The 22,505-nt window shown below is 41.3% G+C and overlaps 1 protein-coding gene across 6 annotated transcripts; it reads right to left on the bottom strand.

The window, feature by feature from the left end:
* Positions 1–240: 240 nt before the first annotated feature.
* LOC117146924 (troponin I) lies at positions 241–11,205 on the bottom strand. 6 transcript variants are annotated; one of them, XM_033313559.1, is made up of 9 exons: positions 11,080–11,205; positions 9,021–9,056; positions 7,870–7,998; positions 7,681–7,804; positions 4,952–5,052; positions 1,376–1,419; positions 1,169–1,310; positions 994–1,036; positions 461–532 (listed from the first exon to the last, which is right to left on the bottom strand). In XM_033313559.1, coding segments are annotated over exons 2-9 (600 nt in total). In that variant the 5' UTR covers positions 9,036–9,056; positions 11,080–11,205; the 3' UTR covers positions 461–530. The 6 variants fall into 6 exon arrangements, with proteins under 6 accessions (XP_033169448.1, XP_033169447.1, XP_033169446.1 ...); XM_033313558.1 differs by lacking the exon at positions 4,952–5,052 and adding an exon at positions 6,993–7,093 and having other exon boundaries at positions 467–532; positions 11,080–11,204; XM_033313557.1 differs by lacking the exon at positions 994–1,036 and having other exon boundaries at positions 241–532; positions 11,080–11,204.
* Positions 11,206–22,505: the final 11,300 nt, after the last annotated feature.

Genomic DNA, 22,505 nt, shown 5'->3' on the forward strand with positions numbered 1-22,505 from the left:
TGGGTGCCAAAAATATACATATATATCATAATATATGGCGAGTTAGAAAAAATGTGTATGTTTTTTTTTTGTAATTTAATTTAATTTACATTAAAAAATATAATTTGTAAATAATGAAATATAATAAATAATTCATCAAGGCGTTCAGATGTTTGGCTGTTGTTTTGAATCGTTGATCTGAATTATTTATAGCAGTTGAGTTTGAGTTTGAGTCTGAGTTTGATTTTGATTTTGAGTTAATTTAGTTGTTGCTGTTGTTGTTTATTGACTTCATTTCTGATCAAATCCATTGTGGACACATATATATGGCGAGATATATACATGCATATATATTTGCGGATATATATATATTAATAGATTCATATAAATTGTATTGCTTCAGATAATTGTTGTAAATAATTTCAATTATTGTTTAGGGCGGGAGTCACGGGTCAGTGGACACTAGTGGACGTGTGGACACTTAAGCTTCGGCCTCAACCTCCTCCTTCACCTTGGCATCTCCGGGCTTGCCCTTGGACCAGTCGGGTTTCTTCTGCTCATCCGGACGTGGATATCATGGCGGAATAGAGGAGAGAACATATCGGTATTAGTAGGCTCATGTACCATCCCAAATGGTCACATACAACATGTGGATGCTCGGTGCCGACACTAAGAACTACATAGTGATCTACATGTACAAGTGACTTGTGCTCCAAAATAAATTGCCATGGTGGGATGCTCAATTTGATCGATTGCGAGTGCAATGAATGCATATTTTCCGTGGTTAATTTCGAGCAATCAAATTCAGATCCCACACATTTAGACTATTCGATGTTGTTCGTGTGATTTAGAGAGAAAGTGTGTGACTATAACTACTGACTACGATCGTTGAAAGACAAAGACAGATCAGTGTGCGACAACAGATAGAGAGAGAGAAAGATATGGAGCAGGTGCACTCAGGTGCTCAAGGCAAACAGAAGGATCTGGGTCACACGCACACACTGAGGTTCTTACACTTCTTGGCCTTATTTAGCACAGCGGCATCTTTTATCTTTTTCTAAACGTCACGGAGAAGATATAGAAGATATAGAGATTGGTGTAGTGTTTCGTTCATCGTCGAGTAGAGATTATAATATTGGATATCCCCCGTCGCTGAAGTTCCCATTTATGGCGGGAAACGCCCACTTACCTCCTTCTCCTCCTCCTCCAGCGTGAACTCCTTCTTCTTCACCACCTTGAGCTGGTTGCGGAAGTTGAACTCAGCGGCCTTCTTCTGCAGCTTGGCGAATTTGTTTTCGTATTTGGAGACCTTCTTCAGGGCTGGCTTGACGCTAAAGGTATTCGAATGTAATCGATTAGTTATCGCCTTCCTGTCGATTATTTCGATTGTACTTACAACTTGCCGCGAAGGTCGTTAACTTGGGCATTGAGATCGTTGATCTGTGTAACCAAGCCAGGCACGTAGAGAGAGTTGGGAAGAAAGAGGGTACGCGATTAGTATGATTTCATCGACAATTGTCAATCGGTCTATCGACACATAAAGCTACAGCTACGGCGGGCAACTATCAAAATCAAAATGCTGCAAGAAGAAGTTCTTTCCTTTTTACTAAATGGGGGTTCTTTTACGCATGCAAAGGGAAACAGGAAACAGGAAACATGGGTTGCAGACATATAGAGCATACTCTACCATGGGCACTACCACTAAGTCGTAATGCTAAGTACTATGAGCTAAGACTAGGGCGTGCTGGCGTGCGTGGGTGAGTGAGTGCGAGAGCGAGTAAGCGAGCGAGCGAGCGAGCCAAGTTCTCTGCGGTCTAAACTGCCTAGTGGGAGCGAGACGAGGATTTGGTGGTTGCGGTTCGGTTCGATTGGTTGGTTTGGTGGTTCAATAGATTGGCGCTTTAATCGCGCCTCTTGTTGATTGAACAGCATAACATCCAAATGTCGATTGCTTTTGCTTTAATGCTTTATTTGTAGTTTTATAGAGAGTATTGTTCGTTTATACATATATACACTAGACAGAGACAGATAGTCAGAGTGATCAAGTGATTAAGATAGATCGATAGATAGATAGCTAGATAGCCGGAGTGAGTGAGACGGAACGAGCGACGTTGGCCTAGCTGCAACTACAATGGAAATGGAACGGAAGTTGAGATTGAGATTGAAACTGAAACCCAATAGGGCGACTGGGCTGAGGTACTGCTTAACGGTATTTGTATATATTGTTATCGTAATCGTTATCGGAACACTGATTACAGCCTCCTCTGCTTGCTCCCTTCGAGTTTTTGTTTTGTGTTGCTTTTTCTGCTTTGCTTTGCTTTCTTGTTTCTCTTTCTTTCGATTTGTTTGTTCAGCTGCGCACGCAGTTTCATTTGGCATTTTGGCGGGTACGTGTAACGGTATCAGTAATCGGTAATCGGTATATCACGTTTAGTGGACTAGCATTAAGTGATTCAATCGAGAAGTAATCGACGCTTGGCTTTTATGCTTTTCAACTTGGAACTCAGCTTTGCTTTTGGTTTATCTTTTTTGCGGCTTTTCGCGGAAAGGATAGTATAGAAACACAGAAAAAAGTGACAGAGATAGAAACAGAGAGATAGATAGAAAAACAGAGAGAGAGAAAGAGATAGAGAGAGACAGAGTGTGAGCGGCGATGGGATCAATTTACACAAACATTATTTACAATGAAGTGCGGTGGCTTGGTGGGCGGTGGGCAGTACAGGGCGTGGCTGATCGGGATAGGTGGTTCGTGGCTGCTGCTTGTCGGTCGTTTCAGTGTTTTATTCTTCTGTTTTTTTTTCATGTGTTGCTGCATGCAAAATGTTGCGTGCTGGCGTGCGTTGCGTTTCGTGTGAGCGTGACTGTACTTTTCCTTCTTTTGTTCATAAATTGTGATCGTGTACTTTTGTGCTAGTGTGCTTGTATAACTATGTGCTGGTAAATTTTTGGGTTGTAACTGTGTTTGTGGACCGGACGCACAGACTGTGGTTCAGTTGAGTAATGGCGTAACGCGTCGACAGCGGCACAAACAAATTGTTGGTTACAGTTAAGAAAAAAAGAGAAATAACACACACACAAAACAAAGTTCACAAATGGTGCAACAAACTAGTTATATTGCTGTTGTTGTAACTATTGTGCAATTCACTAATACTACATTACTGTTGCTTGTTTCTTGTTGTTGTTCGATTTGTTTGTGATTCTGGTTGTCTGGGGTGTAGTGTGACTGATGAGCATACTTGGATTGCCAGTTAAATTGATATTTTTGCAAAGAGGAAGTGAGGAGGTGCCATGTGACATGTTTGTTCGTGTGCTCGATAGCGGACTTAACCTCACTATGTGTATTTTCGGACATAACCTCACTGGGCACGACATCTGGTCACACTTCAAGTTGAATATACTTTTCGATATATTCGATATCGATTGACTGGTCAGGCAATCCTCGCGTTCTCAGCGGATACGTGTTTCCGTCTGGAGTTTTTGAGTTAAACGTAAGTAACAACGGCATTAGGAACTCGAAATTGAAATTAAACAGGGAGTAGTACGAATAAATAGTCACGATTGTGCGCCCCCACCGAGACCCACATATATGCTTCTGTATATATATATGGGTAGGGGGGCACGAGGTGGTTGTTGTTTTGTGAAACAGTCAAGTAAAACAGATACAAACTAAGAGACATATTTTTGAGATGCGCATTCAACAAGTAAGAAAGAAACAACGGAACTGAACGGAACGGAAACAAACATGATACTAGAACTCAAATGAATACTTTAGATAATCAAATAAGATTTTAGTTTTGATACAATTTTGTTGCATTCTGTCTTGGGTGAGTTGGTCTTATTAATACTTTTGGTTTTATTTTTGATTGGTTGTTCTTTTGTATTCAGAGTTTTGACATTTATTGATTGATTGAGAACGATTGGAAAATTTAAATTGAAATTGTTGCAGTACCTCCCAGTCTTTTTTCCTGACTTCGTATTCCAGATCCCATTTCTGGCCTTCACAAATATACATACGCTCGTAATACTCTTCGCAAATCTCTTGCAATTCGCCTGCAAAAATATTTGATTTTTCGGGATTTGGTTTTGGTTTGACTTAAACTTTTAATCGGCGTTCGTCGTTTGGTAATGTTCTAAATCTACGTATGACTAATAGTATTTATGATTGAATTTACTGTTTATAGATTTTTCTTTTGGTTTATCGCAATAATGGTTATCGATATCTTATCGTTTGTTGTTTCGCAGCTTCATTAGATGTTATGTGTTCGATGAGTTTTTATTCTTCGATTTTTGACTTGGGTTTCTCCTACTGTTTCTGTTACGAAATGGAACGGAACAAATCAGATCGGAATGAAATGGAACGGAAACGGAAACGATCGTTACGGTTTACATTATTGGCCTATTGGGTACGCGTGATTTCCATGAGCATCTCGATAAACTGAGACTTATTATTTGGGTTTTGACAATTAATGAAAGACGTTCCTTATTATTTTCTCCTACAAGCTTCCACTCCGGCGAACCGAAGACCTGGCTTGGGGGTTACGGCGGGGGAAGACGGTTCCCGGATCCGGAGGGATAGACTATATACACGGCGGCCCGGGAACTATTTCCCCCCAAAACCAGACTGTTTGAAGCACGCGCCGATGCGAGAAGATCTCTCTGATTTCGTTTTTTTCTGTAGTTTAGCGCAGTTAAAACAATATCAAAATTAGGTAAACGAAAAGAAGTATCGCAGTAAAAAACTAAAAATATGATTAGGAAATATTTAGAAATGAAATCAAATAATTAAATCAAGGGCATAATCGTAAAGTAGAGTTATGATTAATAATCGATTTATATATATGTAAATATCTTATATATTTTATTTGGCTTGATAAGAAAGAAAAAAACATTCGATTTTGGTTTCTTTTTTTTTGAATTCGTTTTTTTTTTGGTGGGTGCATGGCAAAACTTTGTAAATCTTTGGGGAATTTACCTCTTGGGCCTTGACTTTCTGCACGTGTTCTAAATCAAACTTATCGCCCTCCAAACTGTATACGCGTTGCCAATATTGTTTGCATATTGTTTGCAGTTCGGCTGCGGTAAACGGTAACGGTAGCGGTAACAGTAGCGGTTACGAAACGGTAAACGGTTGACGTTTAGCGACAGAGTTCGTTTTGTATTTGTGTTGTATGTATATTTGAATGTGTTGGTATTGGTGTTTATTTGTATGTGTGCGTGGGAGTTACGGATCAAAGAAGAGAGATAGATATAGTGTGAAAGAACAGGTACAGACAGAAGAGTGAAGATAGTAAGAGTAAGATAGTAGGAAGGAGATTAGGTGCGGCATGAAATTGGAGAGAGTGACAGATATAGTCGAAGAAACAGAGTTAGATAGGGTCAGAAAGAGATAGAGATAGCATGAAAGATAGAGACGTATAGAGACAACGACAACGACGCATTGTTTGTTTCGATTTGAGTTTGGTTGTGTGTTTTTTGTTTGTTTGATTGTTCAAGTGATTGGTTGGCGCGTTTTCAAGAAAAAGAAGGATTAGATTAAGATTTGATTAATATAAAGTTATTGATTGAACTCGATTTTTATCACCTACAAATGTTCTAAGTGTAAGACAGTGTTGTGCTTTCGTTTCTTGGTGCAACATGAAGTGTCTGTAAGAGTGTCAGTGTCTTGTTTGTTGTTCCTTCGTGCGTGACTGTACTTCTGTGATGACTGTTTGCCTAAGCTCTGTTCACACTAGAGTAAAGTACATTCTCCTAACTTAACCGTTTCGCTTTTTCTTAATATTTTCTTTCATTTTGGTGGGTTAGTAAAAGCCTTATCAAAAATACAAAAACAGTACATGTGTTTTCCGCTACAATAAAAAGCCAAAAACCAACTTGTAGCCACAAAAAGCTTATAGCTAAAGCCGTAAAAAGCAAAAAACCTACAAATAAGGTGACATCAAAAATAGGGTTTGTCAGCACTTGTTGCACTCGGCTTAGGTTATTAGTACATAAAGGCAGCGTAGTTATTCTCGATCCCCCCAATTTGGGTCCGATCTTGAAGCTCTTATATTACGGATTAGCTGCGTTGACTAGGGCTCTACTTTCTATATGGTATATACGATTTTCGGGTGTCAAAAACACATCGAAATTTTTGTGTGGGCTCTCTCCCAAAACGGAAACTAGATTCAAAAAGTACATGGTGTTAACTACGGTTTCTACGAAGTGCTTAGTCTTATATTCTTTTGTCCGCCGGACAAACACACACACTAGTGTATATAGAGCTCCGAAATATTTGCATATATCTTTGGGCTGGTTGTGCTGCTGCCTCGGCTAGTGAAGTAGTTCTATATATTTAGATAGTTATCGACATGTTCTACGATCAGCGAGAAATTGAAACTATTGGAAACCGGAGCTGCTTGCCTCATAATCCTTTCTGGCTACCTCGTGCTCGAGATCGTACTTTTCGGACTCCAGTTTCAGTATCTTACTGTGGTAGTCCTTACAAACACTCTGAATAGTATCTGCGGAACGAAGTGTGGTTATCAAAACGGTTCGAACTGTATCTGGATATCTGGAGGTGTTGTTTGACTGTGTGTGTGTGTGTGTGTGAGTGTGCTGGTATTTCTTGGTGTGGGAGTGGGTGAGTGTGTTTTCGTGAGACTAATCTACTCGAGAAATGGCACCTACACTTCCATTCTTAAACAGAACACATCCTTACTGGAGGGACATATAGAAAGAGACCTGCATTAATCGGGTGAGTATACGGAGATACGGATACGCATACGGAGCTAATTGAGCCATTGAGTTTCTGTACAGTTTTTAGTGCCTGGGCGAATAACACTTTTCACGAACATATATAGAGTGTATTATACAGTAAACAGATTGAGAGTGAGATAGTGTTTTAGATATATAGAAAGAGACAGCTGACAGAAGGTGTTTATATTGTAGTTGTTAAGCGTTAGCTTTTGATTTTGATCGTGGATAGACTTAGGCGTATTTAGGTGGCGTATATAAAATTGGTGGTGTTCGTGTACCTCAACATCCTTGCGTTTAACAACATACTCAAGATCATATTTCTGGTCCTCCAACTTATTAATCCTGTCATAGTGTTGCTTGATCAGAGATTTGAGTGTGTCTGTTCACAATGGGGTTTTTATTTTCGGTTTTTCGGAGTGGTTCGGAGTTGGTTGTGGTTGTGGAATGGGGTGTTGGTTGTGTTGGAGTGGGGTGGTGGTGGTGGTGGTGTGTGTGTGGATCGATTGGATATTTAACGGGCATGGGTGCGGCAAAAGAGAGATAGAGATAGAGACACATTTAGATACATGTTGCACACAGTGGTTCAGGCATAATAAGACTATGGTTCCTCTGCGACGTCATTGTGATCCGATGTGGGAGGTCGGTTATCCTGTGTATGTGTGCGTGTGTGTGTTTTTGGTGTCTCCGTGTTGGTGTGTTATGTAATTGTATGTATGTATGCGATAGATGACACTTGTTCAACTTTCAGTTATCGATTTCGGTTTATGCTTCGCGACAGGCGGGCTTAAACATATTGAATGATAACCCGCCTGTCTGTTTTACTGATTGATTTCGTTTATTTCGATTATACGTTTTTTCATCCTTTATACTTTCGAACCGTGATCAAGTGGAAGGAAAACCTCTGGGGATTTCCACTCGCCTGATCAGGGATCTTAACCATTCGGTTCGAGGACCGAGGCTACTCACCTTCGCTGGCATCGCTGAGATTCCTGGGACTGCCGCAACGTTCTTCGATGATGCGTCTACGTTCAGCCGCTTTGCGTTCCTGTTCTTTCTTCAGCTCCTCAGCGGCTTTCTTACGCAGCAGCAACTGCAAGTGGAGGGCTTAGATTAGCAGGCGATCGTACAAAGCGTTGGTATGTGCAGGAAACTTACCCTGAGTTTCTTCTTCCTCTCTGGGGTCATGAAACCCTTCTTGGCCTTCTTGGCCTTGGAGGCTTCCTCCATGCGCTTGCGCACCTCAGCACGCTTGCGCTCGATCTCAGCCTGTTTAGCCTTCTTAGCCTGCAAATTAAACGAACGAACAATCCGGGTATCAGCATGGTTAGCCCACATCCAAAACTGGACACAACACTAGATCTGATATTCGAACACAGCACTGCACAGCACGAGACTTGGACTTTGACATGGACGTGGAGTTGAACGGGCACACACGTACACAAGTGTACCTCCTCGGCCTTCACTTTGGGGTCGTTGGGATCCTTGGGCGGACCGGCGGGAGCGGTGGCGGCTGCCGGAGCAGCCTTTCCATTGGCCGCCGGAGCAGCCTTGCCATTGGCCGCCGGGGCTGCTGCCGGAGCCGCCGGTTTGGCCGCCGCCGCTGGAGCCGCGGCCGGAGCTGCTGCCTTTTTCTGAAATCAAGGTAAAGGATTTCTGGTTAGCTGCAGTTCTAGAAATCGGAAAAGTACGCCGGGCTAGGAGAAAATTGCTTGAACTTCAAAGTAACTATTTACATTTTCCGATCATCCACACTCATTTAAAGTAATTAAATAGGTTTTAATTTAAAATATATAAGAGTGGTCTATTGACTCATCAACTAAACAACTTTACAGCCAAGTTTAATTTTAGATCTCAAATTTCTCCAAGCACAAACGCACCGATAACAAAATAGGGACAAAGCAAGGCACAGAGACATAGACACACACTAACGATAACAGACATGGCTTTCAGTCAGACTTGACAGTTATCATTATCTGTGCTCCTTGATCGAAAGGAAGAAATGGCTGGGATTCAGAGGGTTGCAAAGCGCAGCGATCCTGTGAAAGCAAGAGAAAGGCAAAGAAAGGCTTGGGTTGCATGTTGCATGGTCGCAAAAGGGGGGCAGTTGAAGCTTCTGGATTGTTCGGGAACTCTGCTTACCTAAATCCACATCCAGTCAGAGGTAATCCCGTCCAAATCACTGCCAATTTCCAAAACAGTGCTTGCGAATAATGCCCCAAAATAGTTAACTGCAGAAGAGGGTCAAAGGTTAATCAACCGTTTGTCAAAGGCGGTAGGAAGGGTGCCGTTAGCGATACTCACCTCACCTCATCATCAGCCATTTTGATTTGTGTTTTTGGTTACTGAAAGTAAGAGAAATCAAGAGGTGAACTCAAGGAACTGGAACTGGAGGCTAATGGTGAATGGTGAATGGAAATGGAAATGTTCGATGACATCATTTCCATTGCCCTATATATACACGGCTATATGTAGGTATACACGCATATATACGTATAAGTATGTGTTTATATATGTATATATATATATGTGTTCCATAAATCAGTCACTCTCTCTCCCATTCGCACACGCTTACGATCTCACCGGGGCACCACAGTGCGTATGCGCAATATTGTTGGCATATGCCGCATATTACGTATACGCAGCATTGATCCACGCCGTATATGGGAGGACAACCATAGCAACGCTCATTTTCCCGCTCTCTTTCGCACATTTACTTTGGCGTGGGCGTCTAGCTGCCAGAAAAAGACCACTGTATTGCTTTTTAGCTTTTCTAGTTGCTCTCTTTGATATCCGATTTCAAGTGAGCAAAGAGAGAAAAGCATTTCCCAACTGACCGATCTCAGCCAGCTGATTTTGTTAATGGAAACTTTCCTACGATATGTTTTCGTTTTAATCAAGCTAAAAGTTAAGTCGTTAGTATAGAAGTAACTTTTACATATGCATACAGATAATTGAACGTACTAATGCCATTTCAAAAGACATTTTATGTTGAATAACATATTGGAAATCTTTAAGTAAACATTATGACATTTCATCATGCTAAAAACCATGTCTACATCTTAAGGATTTATCAGAATTGATTGCTAGCTTAATCGTATAGTATGTATATGTATACATTTTTACTGAAATGAAGTCGAGGAATTAACGCCTCACGAAGTAAATATATAACTTTAAAAAGTCTACTAGTTTTCAAAGTAATCGTTAAACAGACTCGCTATGCTATCAGCATTACAATGATGTACAATGGTTCGAAAGGAGATATCCGTAATAGACTTTATGTCCTTTGGGGGAAGTTGTATATTATTGTTTTTCACACCTACGAAGCCATATGGCTTAGTAGAACGAATTGCTAGGGAGCTAGGCGTATATTTAGCCCCAGGAATTTGCGCACCTTAGCGAAGGTAAGGCGTGAAAATGTTCTGACAATGGCGACCTTCGGCTATGTACACTGCGAGAAATGCACAGCGAATTTAAGCATAGTCGATGTCTTCACTCAGCATAATCTGAGAATGAGAGCGAGTGGGATGGCATCTACTGTATCTAGTATCTGTCTGATTTAAAAATAAACCTGTTGATAGATACACGAATCTCGGATGCGAGAAATATGGCAGCTATTTATGATTTGCCGTACAATTTGTTTATATGTTCACGGAAAAAAATTGTAAAATTGGAGCAACGATATTCGTATCGAATATTAAATCCAAAAGTTCGGAGAGCATTTATCCAGTTATTTTACGTGGGCGACCTGTGCGTTTGTTTCTCTGTGTGTGAGTGTATGATTTGCTGTGTGTGCGTGTGTGTGTGTGATTTTTCTCTCTCTCGGGATCTCTTGTTCTCGCTGTGGTCTATTTTCAGGCACTTTTCGAGCGATTTCAGCTTTTTTGAAATGTATCTTGTATCTGAGGTATACATTTATAGCTTTCGGCACGCACCCACACGCATACACGCACACACACGGCAACTTCTTACGTAATTGGCAAGCCAATCCGAGAAAAAAAATTCCTTGCAAAATCAAGTCAAAATAATGTTGAAAAGTATTTCGATGCAGTTTTAGACACTTGTTAACTTGTATCACTTGAAAAAAATAGCAAAAAAAATAGTTAAAAAAATGTTTGAATCCTCTGGGCACACGCACACGATTTTGGTCAGGTCCATCCATACATATAAATATAAATATATAGATATGTATAGCATATGAGAAAGGACTGAGGATTGCACATTTGTTTTTCTTTGCATTAGCATTTGCATTTTGCATTTTGCAGTTTTCTGTTTTTCCTTCCCGCTTGTTCTTGCATTGTTATTCGTTGTCGATGATGGTGATGTTTTTCTTGGCTTTTTGAATGTTGCTCCGCTTCAAGCACTCACCTTCAAGGAATTAGAAAAAAAAGAAAAAAAATTCGGCTGTGCTGTCGATCACACGAATCGGATGATACTGAACGACACAAAAAGACTGAACGGTCCGACGATCCACGGCAGACTATATTCTAGCGGCCAGCCGTCCAACGGATACAGATACGGATCGTTGTTGATCGGATCGCATCGTATCGCATCGTCTCGTTCGGCTCGGTTCCGTTATGTTCCGAAAGCGCCAACCGTTAGCCGCCCACCTGCCCACCGTCCTTCACGAACGGGCGAGAGCGAGAGAGAGCGAGAGTGGCTCGGGGGCCGGGGTTATGTATCTGGGCGTGAGGTCCAAAAATAGAACCCCCCAAAACTGACATGGCAGAGCAGAGCCCAACCAAAATCGAAATGGATACCGAAAACTGTTCGGCTCACGATCGTCGCAGCCGAGTGGCGAGCCGAAGCGATTCCGAATCCGAGTCCGATTGCCATCCCGATCCCGTAACTCCCGCCCCGTCCGAACTGCAGCCCGTAAACCCCCTACGAAAATACCGCTTGGAGAATCTTTGTATCCGCATCTGTGTGTTCACAAAATCGTATCTGCAGTTCTATGTGTGTGCTGGTGTAAACGGAGCCGCTTGGAATTCAATGCAATGGATAAAAATAGGTTTTGCTCCAGTTGGGAGGCTACGCGATGGCGGTGCAGTCGGTCTGCAATGAAAACCAGGGCCGGCGACTGGCTGCAACCTCTGCTTTCGCCAGCCCTGAGTAAAAACTACAAAATAATATGATATTTCTGGGAAGTCCAGGGAATAAGCTTGTCTTGGGAAGATTAATAATATTGTATATATTCATTTTCAATGTTATCGTCTTCAACATATCTTCTTATAATAGATAAATGCAGCATTATTTTAAAGTTTAGATTTATAACTCCTATCAAACATTTATCCTCATAAATATAACTAATATTTCTATGAGTTGATTGAATACAAATTACTCTTGTCAATAGAAGACTGCAGTTTTAAAGAAAAAGGGGTTAATAACCCTTACATATATATTGCTGAAAATATATTAGATACATTTTGGGGAATCCCATAGATACTTGGCTGATTCAATTATCAGATAAATACTATTTAATCCCTGCAATGCATTACCAGTCTTAAAGTAATTATTCCGTTTGCATTCATTTAAAAGGTTTTTCTTAGACCGTGCCACTTTGGACTTGATCTAGAAAAAGCATTTAAACGATCTGTTTCATGTTGTTCGGCTATTTATCTTGCAAGTTGGCCGCTGACATAACTTTAAACTTTCGAATAATGTGTTCCAAGCGAATCGTACGAACATATAGCCTATATCCGTCTTGTTAATATCAATGTTTTAGCTGAATTACTTTGGCATCGTCAGTCTAAATATAATGTATATACGGAATATGGCCAAATACACACATATATATATATATATATATATAAATATATATAAATTCTATATATAATGGTAAACGGTGCGAATGACGCTGCAACACACCTACTGAAAATCACGCATACGCCCCGTAGACGAAACGCCTTGCAACGTTTGTTGAAAGTAATTTTCGAATTTCGCCGAGAACGAAAGACGACGAATAAAACGTTTCGATCACGAAACCATGTCTATATATATATATATATCGTATATGAATTTAGATATACATAGACTGCTATACGTATGTTCCGATTCTATAAACTTTCAGCAGGGAGAGCAACAACAAAATATTGTTGAAAATAATGTTGCTTTTCCCTGCTCATCTCGTTGTTCTTGGCATTTTCTGTTTCTGTTTGTGTTGCTTGTTTTTGATTTTGCCACGGCTTGTTCTAGCTCTATTTCGAAATGTATTTTCGATGATTTCTATTTTGTTTTTCCCCCATTTAAATTTAGAACTTGGCTTCCAGGGGGGAAAATCGAAAAACGGCGACTGCGGAAGGGCAGTGGGTTAGCTTGGGGCAAAATGTTTTCGTTTTTCGTAGGGAACTTGATCAGTTCGTCTATGTCTGGACGAATCTATTTTCGCCTTCATTCTCGCTGCGAGCGTTTTAAACAATTCCGCTGCGCGCCCAAGCAATTTTTGCCTTAATTTATGAATTTCGAAAATGTTTTTCATTTGAAAACACTTTTAATATTGTGCCTTATTTTTGGATCTTTGGCAAACAGGAAATATTGAAGCGGGGTTGGGCCAGTATTACTAGAAAAGCAGTAATGTAAAAGCCTCTAAAATGAGTATACATTGGCGATGAGTAAACTTTAATATCGCAATGTTCCAACTTGGGCGGAATATTTGCACGAATCGAGGCCTTAAAGGTGGGCAGTGTGGTGTGCCCAGTGAATCGAGCTTAATTCGGGGTTAAAGGCGAACCATCGATGGTCAGCTGGCTGCGAGTGCGTCAAAGCAAAACAAACGTCATAAGCCCCAAACCCCCTGCGCCGCCCACTGTGGGCGTGGCCTTGCAACGTTCGCTCTACCTGACAACTATTTGTCGCTGCTGTCGTCGTCGTCGTCGTCGTCTGCCCGCCGAACTTCCCCTCCATAGCCCCCACTACCATAAACCCCCCAGCTGTCGCTGACCCATTTAGGGTTATGTACACACAAACAGGCACACGCATCCTTATGCTCCCTGCACCATATACATATATATATATAATATATGTATATGCATATATATTTATATATGCTGCATGCACTCGCATTATGTAGGTGCTGGCACTCATGGAAGCCGTCAGAATTCGCTTACTCCGGCAGGTCCTGCAAAATATTTAAATAACGCTGCCCAAGTTTGCCTCAGAGTTGGCAAAGTTATTGAAAATTTAATTAAATCAACTAAACGGATTACAGTTTCAAATGCGCTGCTCACGTATTGGTTGCACATCTCCAAGGATTAACTGCGTTTGCTGCTAACTTTGTCGGTTAAAGTAACTTATTTTGTTGCATCAAAAGGCGGCTGAGTAGCACGCAACTTGTGTTGTGGAGTAAGTGTAATAATTTAATCGGAATGAAACATTTGCAAACTAGTATTATGATAGCAAATTGTGGGAAATTATGGGATTAGCATAGATAATGGGATCAATAAGTAGCTTAATTACTAAGGCATTTATTTGGCATGATGCTTAAATATCTATACAGATAAAACATATACTTTTAACTAAACAAATACCTATTTAATTATTTATAATTTATTTATAACTTGTGTAGCTAAAATTACTAACAATTGGCAATTTCTGTTTGGCTTCTTTAAAACTAGCTCAATATCTTCCATTGCTGTTTTTTTATGAAGTACTTCGCATCTCGGATAATCGCCTATTTTTAGGGACTTGTGTTTATACCCTTGTACTTTTTCTATGGCTTTCCATTTTCCACATTGATGACGTGCAGCCGCCGCACGCACACAGACAGCCGTTCACACCGATGGCATGCGTGTGCAGCTTGTAGTGTATTTGCACTAGTTTCGCCGCCAGTGACGTCATAGTTTCCACGGCAGACGTCATCAGGAGGCAGCGAGGTCAGTCCATGCAACATGCAACATGGTGCAGGAACAGGAATATGATGCGGATTCCATGTGCACGCGTTCGTGGAAGGCAAAATGGCGCCTAATTGATTGATGGTCCAGTAAGCTGAGGTCAATCAAGGGGCCCCAATTTCCACGGCCGTTCCACACACACTTTTGAAAGAACATTCCCACCGAACAGCATATGAAATGTGTGCTCTAAAATGATACGGAAAATTACCAAAAAGATACTTGCATCAATTTATTTCTGTGAGACCTCGAATCCACACATGTATCTTTATTATATCTGATAATTATCACAAATACCCTTTTCAAATCCTTTTAGGAATACACGGTAACTTCGAATTCAATGCGCTTATTAGAAGACTTATCAAATGAAAATGTGTGCTCTTCATGAAAGGAATGCCAGTTGAGTTAATGCTACTCATTTAAATTCGAGAACGATTAAGCATTTTGTTCCGAGTGCTTTTGTAAGCCGTCGGACGTCATTGGTCTTCATTAGCCAAGTCCCCTCCGCCGCCCAGCCTCTCCACATCCACATCTGCATCCACATCCACGACGAAGGACATCCAAAGAAGAGGGAGAGAGGGGCGGGGGCTGCACAATTTTCCACATTTTCATCGAGGGGCTAAACGGGGGTTGGTTGCATGGCTGTCTCTTCCATTCACTGCTGACGTTTGCCACTCCGTTCCTGCCTTGAAATGCTGCAGTTTTGTGAATGAAAGTCGCCAGCGTCATCAATGGGCCGCCCATTCCGATTGTGGGTGGGCGTGGCGCTATGGCAACAGCAGTGCACAAATGCAAAAGCCAGATAAATGTCAACCGAGTTAAGCTGTCGGGCTGTCGGGCTGTCGGGCTGACTGTCTGTCCGACTGGCTGGCCATGTGGATGGATGCCCCATGTCCTGAACCCATGTCCTGGCCCATGGAAATGTGCTCCTTTTGTCCCGTTCGCCACTCACTCAATTGGTTCCGATTCGGAGCACCTTATCTGGCCGGAATTGATGACTTAAGCGACACCATTGGATACACACAACGAGGAGCGGATGGCGAGTCTCGTGAAGAATGCGAAGGGAATTTGGATTTGAATGCACTGGCAGTTGCAATTCAATTGATCCGCATGGACTCTGCACATGGCTCCATTGTATGCCGATTTCCGGCATGGTTAAACGAAAAGAACTGAGTACAAAGGGTGTCTGTATACAAGTGTGGTATATAGAGAAGTGTATCATATTTTCGGCTTAACTTTTAGAAAAAACAATAAACGCTTGCCAATTAAGCTATAACTAGAAACTTAAAGGTATAGTCATATTTGTTGCCTATACCCGTAGACTTTATATATGTACAACCATAGTACAGACCCATCCTAAGTCTGTAGATATAGCTTCAAATGGATCAGGAAACCCTCTATTATGGCCAGACACTTGCATGAACAGCCATCGACGCATTCCTAGAAGAGAATCGCCTACAGATTACCGCTCTATATACGACTGTATATATATATATATAGTAGCATATAGTCCGATCGGCGGACGCACATAATCGTGTTTTGGCATTAGAGCGAAATCCATGCATGCACATCACATAACGCCGAATAATCGGGCGCAGCTATATGGGATGCTGTGGTATACAGAATACGGAATGAGGTCTATATAGCCGACCATACATTGTGTATATGTGGCATAATAAAAATACGCTGCTCTACGCTTTTGTTCTTTCTATTTTCTGTCGGCCGTCTCGTTCTCGTTGTTGGCAGCGACAACTAGCCCGTTTGTCTAAAGATATAGCCACCTCCTGGCCAAATTCCCACCTACTCTATTTTACGTAGCATCTCCCTGCTCTACACACCTGGCTATTTGGCATCTGGAATTCGCCTGGGCATCGTCATTGTCCAAATTGCTAAACTGTTTGAATTTGCCAGCGAGACTCGCAAGTGAAAGTTTTGATTTTCTGGCTCCGCTCTAGCTGACCCCGATTTATTTTTAGAAGTGCACTAAAAATAAATGCGAAGGTCGCTACGTAATTGGCTGGGATTCGCTGGCGTGGTGGGGTGGTGATTGTCAAAGGGGGTGCCGGGGAAGGGAGCAGGAGCAGCGGACTCCAACTTGAACGCACTGCACAAACTGCATAAGGTCAAAGTGTCAACTGCAACAGCGGCAGCGGCAGCATTCGCCGAATAAAAATCCGAATCGGTTGCGAATCGGGTTCGGATCGGATCGGAACGGGCTGGGCTGGGATGGGCTGGGATGGGCCTCCGGGCTCCATTCATCTGCGGGGCCAATGGGCAATGTCAAACAGGTGTGCAGACGGCGTCGACGTCATTGCCGCTGCATGGAGCACCAGCCACCATACCCATCGGTCTCCATCCCCTCCATTTCCATCCGATTCACTTCTCCAACTTCTGGCACAGCCGTGTTCCAATTGATAAGCAAGTGCTGCACTCCAGGTGCTTGTTACATACATATATCACATAGGAAACAAAGCTAGCATCCCTATATCACGAAAATCTTTATAGAAACTTTCTTAAATGCTAGGAAAAGGTACAAACATCGGATGATCAAAGGTCTTATAACCTGGTATATATGAATATCATCAAATTTTTTATAAATGTATATGTAGCTTCACATAGGAAATGATTTTTTTTTTAAACTGAAGTGTATAAACTCTGTTTTGATCTAGAAAGTACATGAAAATGCCAATGATTATAAACCCTGACATATGTATGTATATTATTAGCATCATATAAGATAAACAAATTTTCCAAAATATATGCTGCTAAATTCTTTTGTTTTTCTATATATTTAGAACAACTAGTTTGACACATAAGTTCGGAGCATACTTTAAGGTAAAGCGCAAAATATACTGTACGAATTTAAAAATGAATAAAAATAATATATAAATATTGGTGATATTTACTATTTTAATATTATAATTTAATTTATATTTGTAACCTTTTTTCGTTTAGGAAATCACAAAGTGCATACATTCGTGCGAACTTTAAAGTCTTCGCCAGTCTGGCTTTCCTTTCGAAGAATTTCTTTCATGCCTCATCCTTTCTTGTGGCTTTTTCAAAAGTTGCCTCCTTTGATTGTCTATAGACAGAGGCTTAGGCGGGCTCTTCCAAGGGGTACAGGACTCACCGACTTTCTGCCGTCTGATGCCTCAACCGGCCACGCCCCCCACTGTCGCTACATCCCTCTCTCTTTCTTTAAAACCGCCCCGTCCCTCTTCCGCTTGCTCTGTAATGTCTGCTAACACAGTGACCTAGTGCCGAATGCCAAATGCCGAAATATCCGAGTCGAGTCGCGATGATATAAAAAAAAGGAAAAAGGAAAATACCGAGGAGCACGAAGGCTTGGGGCCCAGTGACGTCACGGCTGGCATTCATTCACAGGATGTGAGGCATGCATCCAATGGCGGCCGCGCTGCTGGGCTGCAAATGGAGATTTTCATTGAGAAAAGCAAGTATTGGATATCCACATCCAGTATCCAGTATTCAGCAGCCAGCGAGCAGGCAGCATCCTTCGCACAGGACGACCCAGCCCAGCCCCAAATAAGAGAGACCCCGAACGCGACCCCAGACATAATCTGCAAAGGACACTGTTTGCGACATCAGAGATGGCGTTGTGATGCTGGCTCTGCCGCTGCCGCAGCAGCCGCCGCAGTCGCTGCCTCTGCCGCCGCCTCAGCCGACGTTGGGCGCCACAAATTTGAGCCTGGTCATGGGTTTACATTCGCAGTGCCAGCATCTGGGAAAATCAGTCGCAAACTCGTCTCCAAGCCAAACAGTCGTGAATGGCTCCAGCCAGCAAAAAGGCTCAATTCAAACTGAAAACCCAAAACTCTGGCGCCAAAACATTTGAACAGGCTTTTTTTCGATTTTTTTTCAAAGTGTACCGAAATTGTGCAAGTGATGTCAGTGCAACGTCGTCATCAGTGGCGTTCGGGGAATCCCCAAGTCTCTGTCCTACGTCCGAGTTCCACTAAGCAAGTTTTGAGATCGTTTTAAAAACAAAAACTTGACACGTTGAGCTCGTTCGTGGGATGGACTACTGCAATTCGAAATTCAGTTGCTACTAAATTTATGTTCTATGCCATGTGTTTTATGAGTAAGTATTAAAAAAGATCAGTGTATTTATATTTTATTCTTAAATAAATCTAGCTTTGTATTTAAGTTATTTGTTTTTACTATTAAATTCCATCTTTACATTTGCATTTATTACAGTTACAAAAAAGTTATAAAAAAGTTATAAAAAATTTTAAAATAGGTTTACATACTCGTTCAAGTTAAGTTTATTTGAGCTTTAAATTCAATATTTTGATAGTTAGGTAAATTTTAACAAAATGAATGAATGCACAGATATTTCTAAACAACATGTACTTTTAAATTAAAGTTAATATATTTAGGCAGTGATAGAGAAATAAATATTTTAAAAAATCCCGAAAATGTACTCTTAGGCTTCTGAATACAAAGTTGTAGTTATAAAGGTAAAAATAGGAAAATACGATTAAATTAAACCGAAAGTCGATCTACTATTCAAAACTCGTTTAAAAGTGATTTGCATCCCTGCAATTTGTTCGTGCTCTTCAATTTCCACCGACAACTTGCACGGCGAGACAATAAACACAGTTTAGCAGCTAAGTGGCAGAGTAAAGTTTTTAATTAAAATCCAACTATTTTCAGTTTGAAATGAAAAGCTTTGTTTTCCGCTCGAAGTGGGCAGCACACTTTCAGGCATCTAATTATATTGGACCACTTGCACGGAAAGTTCATAATATGCAAAGTTGCCAACTCCGAACTCCAGCAATGTCCAGCTAAAGCAATTTAAACTCGTCGCGCCTGCCACATTTCTCTGTTTATTCTCCGCGGAGCAGCGCAAAAAATCGCTGCCTACTTTCAGGGGCAGCCCAAACATTGTTGACCCTGCGCCTCTGCGTTGCTCTTGTTGTTGCGGCTACAAGGGGGAGGCGCCCCTTTTCCGTGGCGCGGATGTTGCTGGGCGCAACAGCAACATGTGACGAGCCTGCAGAGGCCATTTACCCGCCGCCGCTGACGTCATAGTCGCCACGAGCGCAGATGCTGCGATGTGCAGACCCAGTAACCCAGTGCCGAATCCAAGACGAAGTTCCTCCGAAGACGAAACGAGGCGGCTGCGGGGTGAGCGGGGGCGATGGGGGAAGTGCCTGGAGAAAGTGAAAGCGAGAAGTGAAAAAGGCAGGCTACACAGCGAGAAAAACAAACGAAGCAATAAAATACAATTAAAATACAATCTTTAATTTGATCATATAAACTAAAAGCAGAACAACTAGTTTTGAAATAAAAGTTTTCAACGGATAAGATTCTTAATGAAACAACAAATAAAATACAATCCTTAATTTGATAATATAAACTAGAAGCAGCGACTAGTTTTGAAATAATAGTTTTCAATGGATAAGATTCTCAATGAAACGATTCTCACGCACTAAGCTGGCTAATAGTATGCTATAATTATATTTAATTATTATACATTTAAAATTTTCAATTTATATTAATATTCAATTAAATATTTCACAGCAAGTCGTTTGAAGACCAGTAAGTAAGTAAAATCAACCCTTTTAATTTCTCGATTTTGAATATTTCTATTGAATTGGTCACGAATGAATATTTTGTTGAATTCTTTGCTGTGTTATTTTCCGATTGGTTTTATTTTGAGTTTTTTGTTTTATTTGGAATGTGGTCCACCATTTCTCTCAGTGCCGCAACAGCGAAAGGGGCGTCTGCAACGTCACGGTGGCGGGGCGAGGTGTCCTAGATTTTCGGGGGCTGCTATTTTTAGACGCACTCCCCACCAACGTTCCATTTGCATTTTCCCTTCGCAAGGATTTTTCCGCCATTTCTTTTCGCTCTCGATTATCTTGAAGCACTGTGACGTAGCAGCGAAGGTCGCGATTGCCCCTCCCCTTGCCACCCTTTGCCGCCCCTCTCCCACCGCCTATACCCCTCTCTTTCTGCAAAGGACACGTGTGACGCGCTCACAGGAATTTATAAAAGTATATGTATGTGACCATTTAATTACAACGTTATTTCATGAATATTGATTGAAATCAACTTTGACAGCCAGCCAAAATAAAAGACGTTTGGCTAAATGGATTGCATATGTAATTGGTTAGATTAGAGCTCCCATTATCCCTTGCATTACTTTAAACTTACAGACAGCGGCCTTTAAAGAAAAATATAATTACATAAATATATTTCAATTCGCCCCCCAGTGGAACCGCCTTGAACAGCAAGGTAACTTACTATCAAAAATTTATGTCTAATTGATTAAAAGTTTCGCAAATTTGTGATTAGCCAGCGAAGAGAATGAACTTGCTTTCAGCACCTGTTCCATTTGGCTAGGAAGTTCAAAAGTTAATATGTAAATATTTACTTATATTCTAGATTTAATATATTTCTAATAATTGTTCTTTGGATTTATTAAAGTACTTGTTCCTTAGCAATTATCTTTTACATTTCACTAAAATATCACACGTCCTTAAATTACATATACATTTCATTTTGGAACATACATACTATTTTCAAATCACAAAATGAATGTAGTTTTCAGATTTTCAATTTTTATCTGATTTTTAGATAATCCATAAATAATGTTGCCATGTTTTGAAATAGTTTTCCACTTATTGTAACCTCCATTTGTATCTATAAGATTCTCTAAGTTACAACTATTTCAAACTTTACTTACAGCACATTCAAATTAAACGGAAATCCAAAATCGTTTGATACTTTCCGGACATATCAATCATTATTTCCACATTAGAATACCATCAACTGACAGTTGTGAATGGCTGTCGGAAATTATGGTTTCCCAAGACGGCGAGCGAATCGACTGTTCGCCGGCCTCCTTGCCGCAGACAATCTGTCACTTGATACGCGCTAAGCCACCATTACCACCATTACCTTTACCGTTACCTTGTTGAGATTCCCCACTAAACACGGGCACACTTTTGTACGGGCGCTGACCAGCGAAGCAAACCAAACCCAAACCCCAGTCGAAACCCGGAGATGCCATACAAGTGCCACCACCATTCAGCCGCCGGGAAAAATGTTATTTAATTTTTGTGACGCCCCCGGGTGGGCAAACGGGTATGAAGCACCACCACCACTGATTGTGGCAGTTGCAAGTTGCAGTGGCAATTGCAGTTGCAGTTGCATATCTCCATTCGGATCATATTTCGCTCAGCGGCGCTTTGGCTTCTGGTCAAGAACCCCGAGTATCCATCCACACACGCACACATATGTATCTTGCCACACAGAGCAAAGGAAACCTGCCTCAATGTCTGGCTTTCGATTTTTTGGGATTCATTCCTCTTCTGTTTGTTGTCGTTTCGCTTTAGCCCCCACCAGCCCCACCCCCCGCGGGCAGCGCTGAAAAGTAGGCAGCCTTTGCGAGTGGGACACACACTAATGCGCCCCTAATAATACCACACACACATGTAAGTCTTCGGCCAACACGTACAGGCAAGGTACTTAAACAAGCTGAACCAAGAGGGATGTTCTGACCACCTGCCACTATAAAAGGTGAACGCCGCACCGAACAATGTCTCAGTTAAATAGCGTTAATTAAGCGACAACCAGCGGCCAGCCGAAGGATCCTTCCTGCTCGTCAGCGAAACAATCTACATATTTTTTTCAAGTGCTATCCCCGCAGGATAATAGTATCACTCCATTGGTATTTTTTTTTAACATTTTGTTTTGACGTGATTCAGTGACGAGGATATTAAATCGCACACCGAAAATGGGAAGTGCATTTTCCAATTAAAAATCGATAACCCATCGAGAGACCCATAAAATATATATATATATATGTACACCCATTGCTATATATTATTCAAAAACGCGGCAGGAGCGTCCGCGTTTTAGCCTGGAATTTCGACCATA

The sequence above is a fragment of the Drosophila mauritiana genome, chromosome X, assembly GCF_004382145.1.
Source record: "Drosophila mauritiana strain mau12 chromosome X, ASM438214v1, whole genome shotgun sequence".
Lineage (NCBI taxonomy): Eukaryota > Metazoa > Arthropoda > Insecta > Diptera > Drosophilidae > Drosophila > Drosophila mauritiana.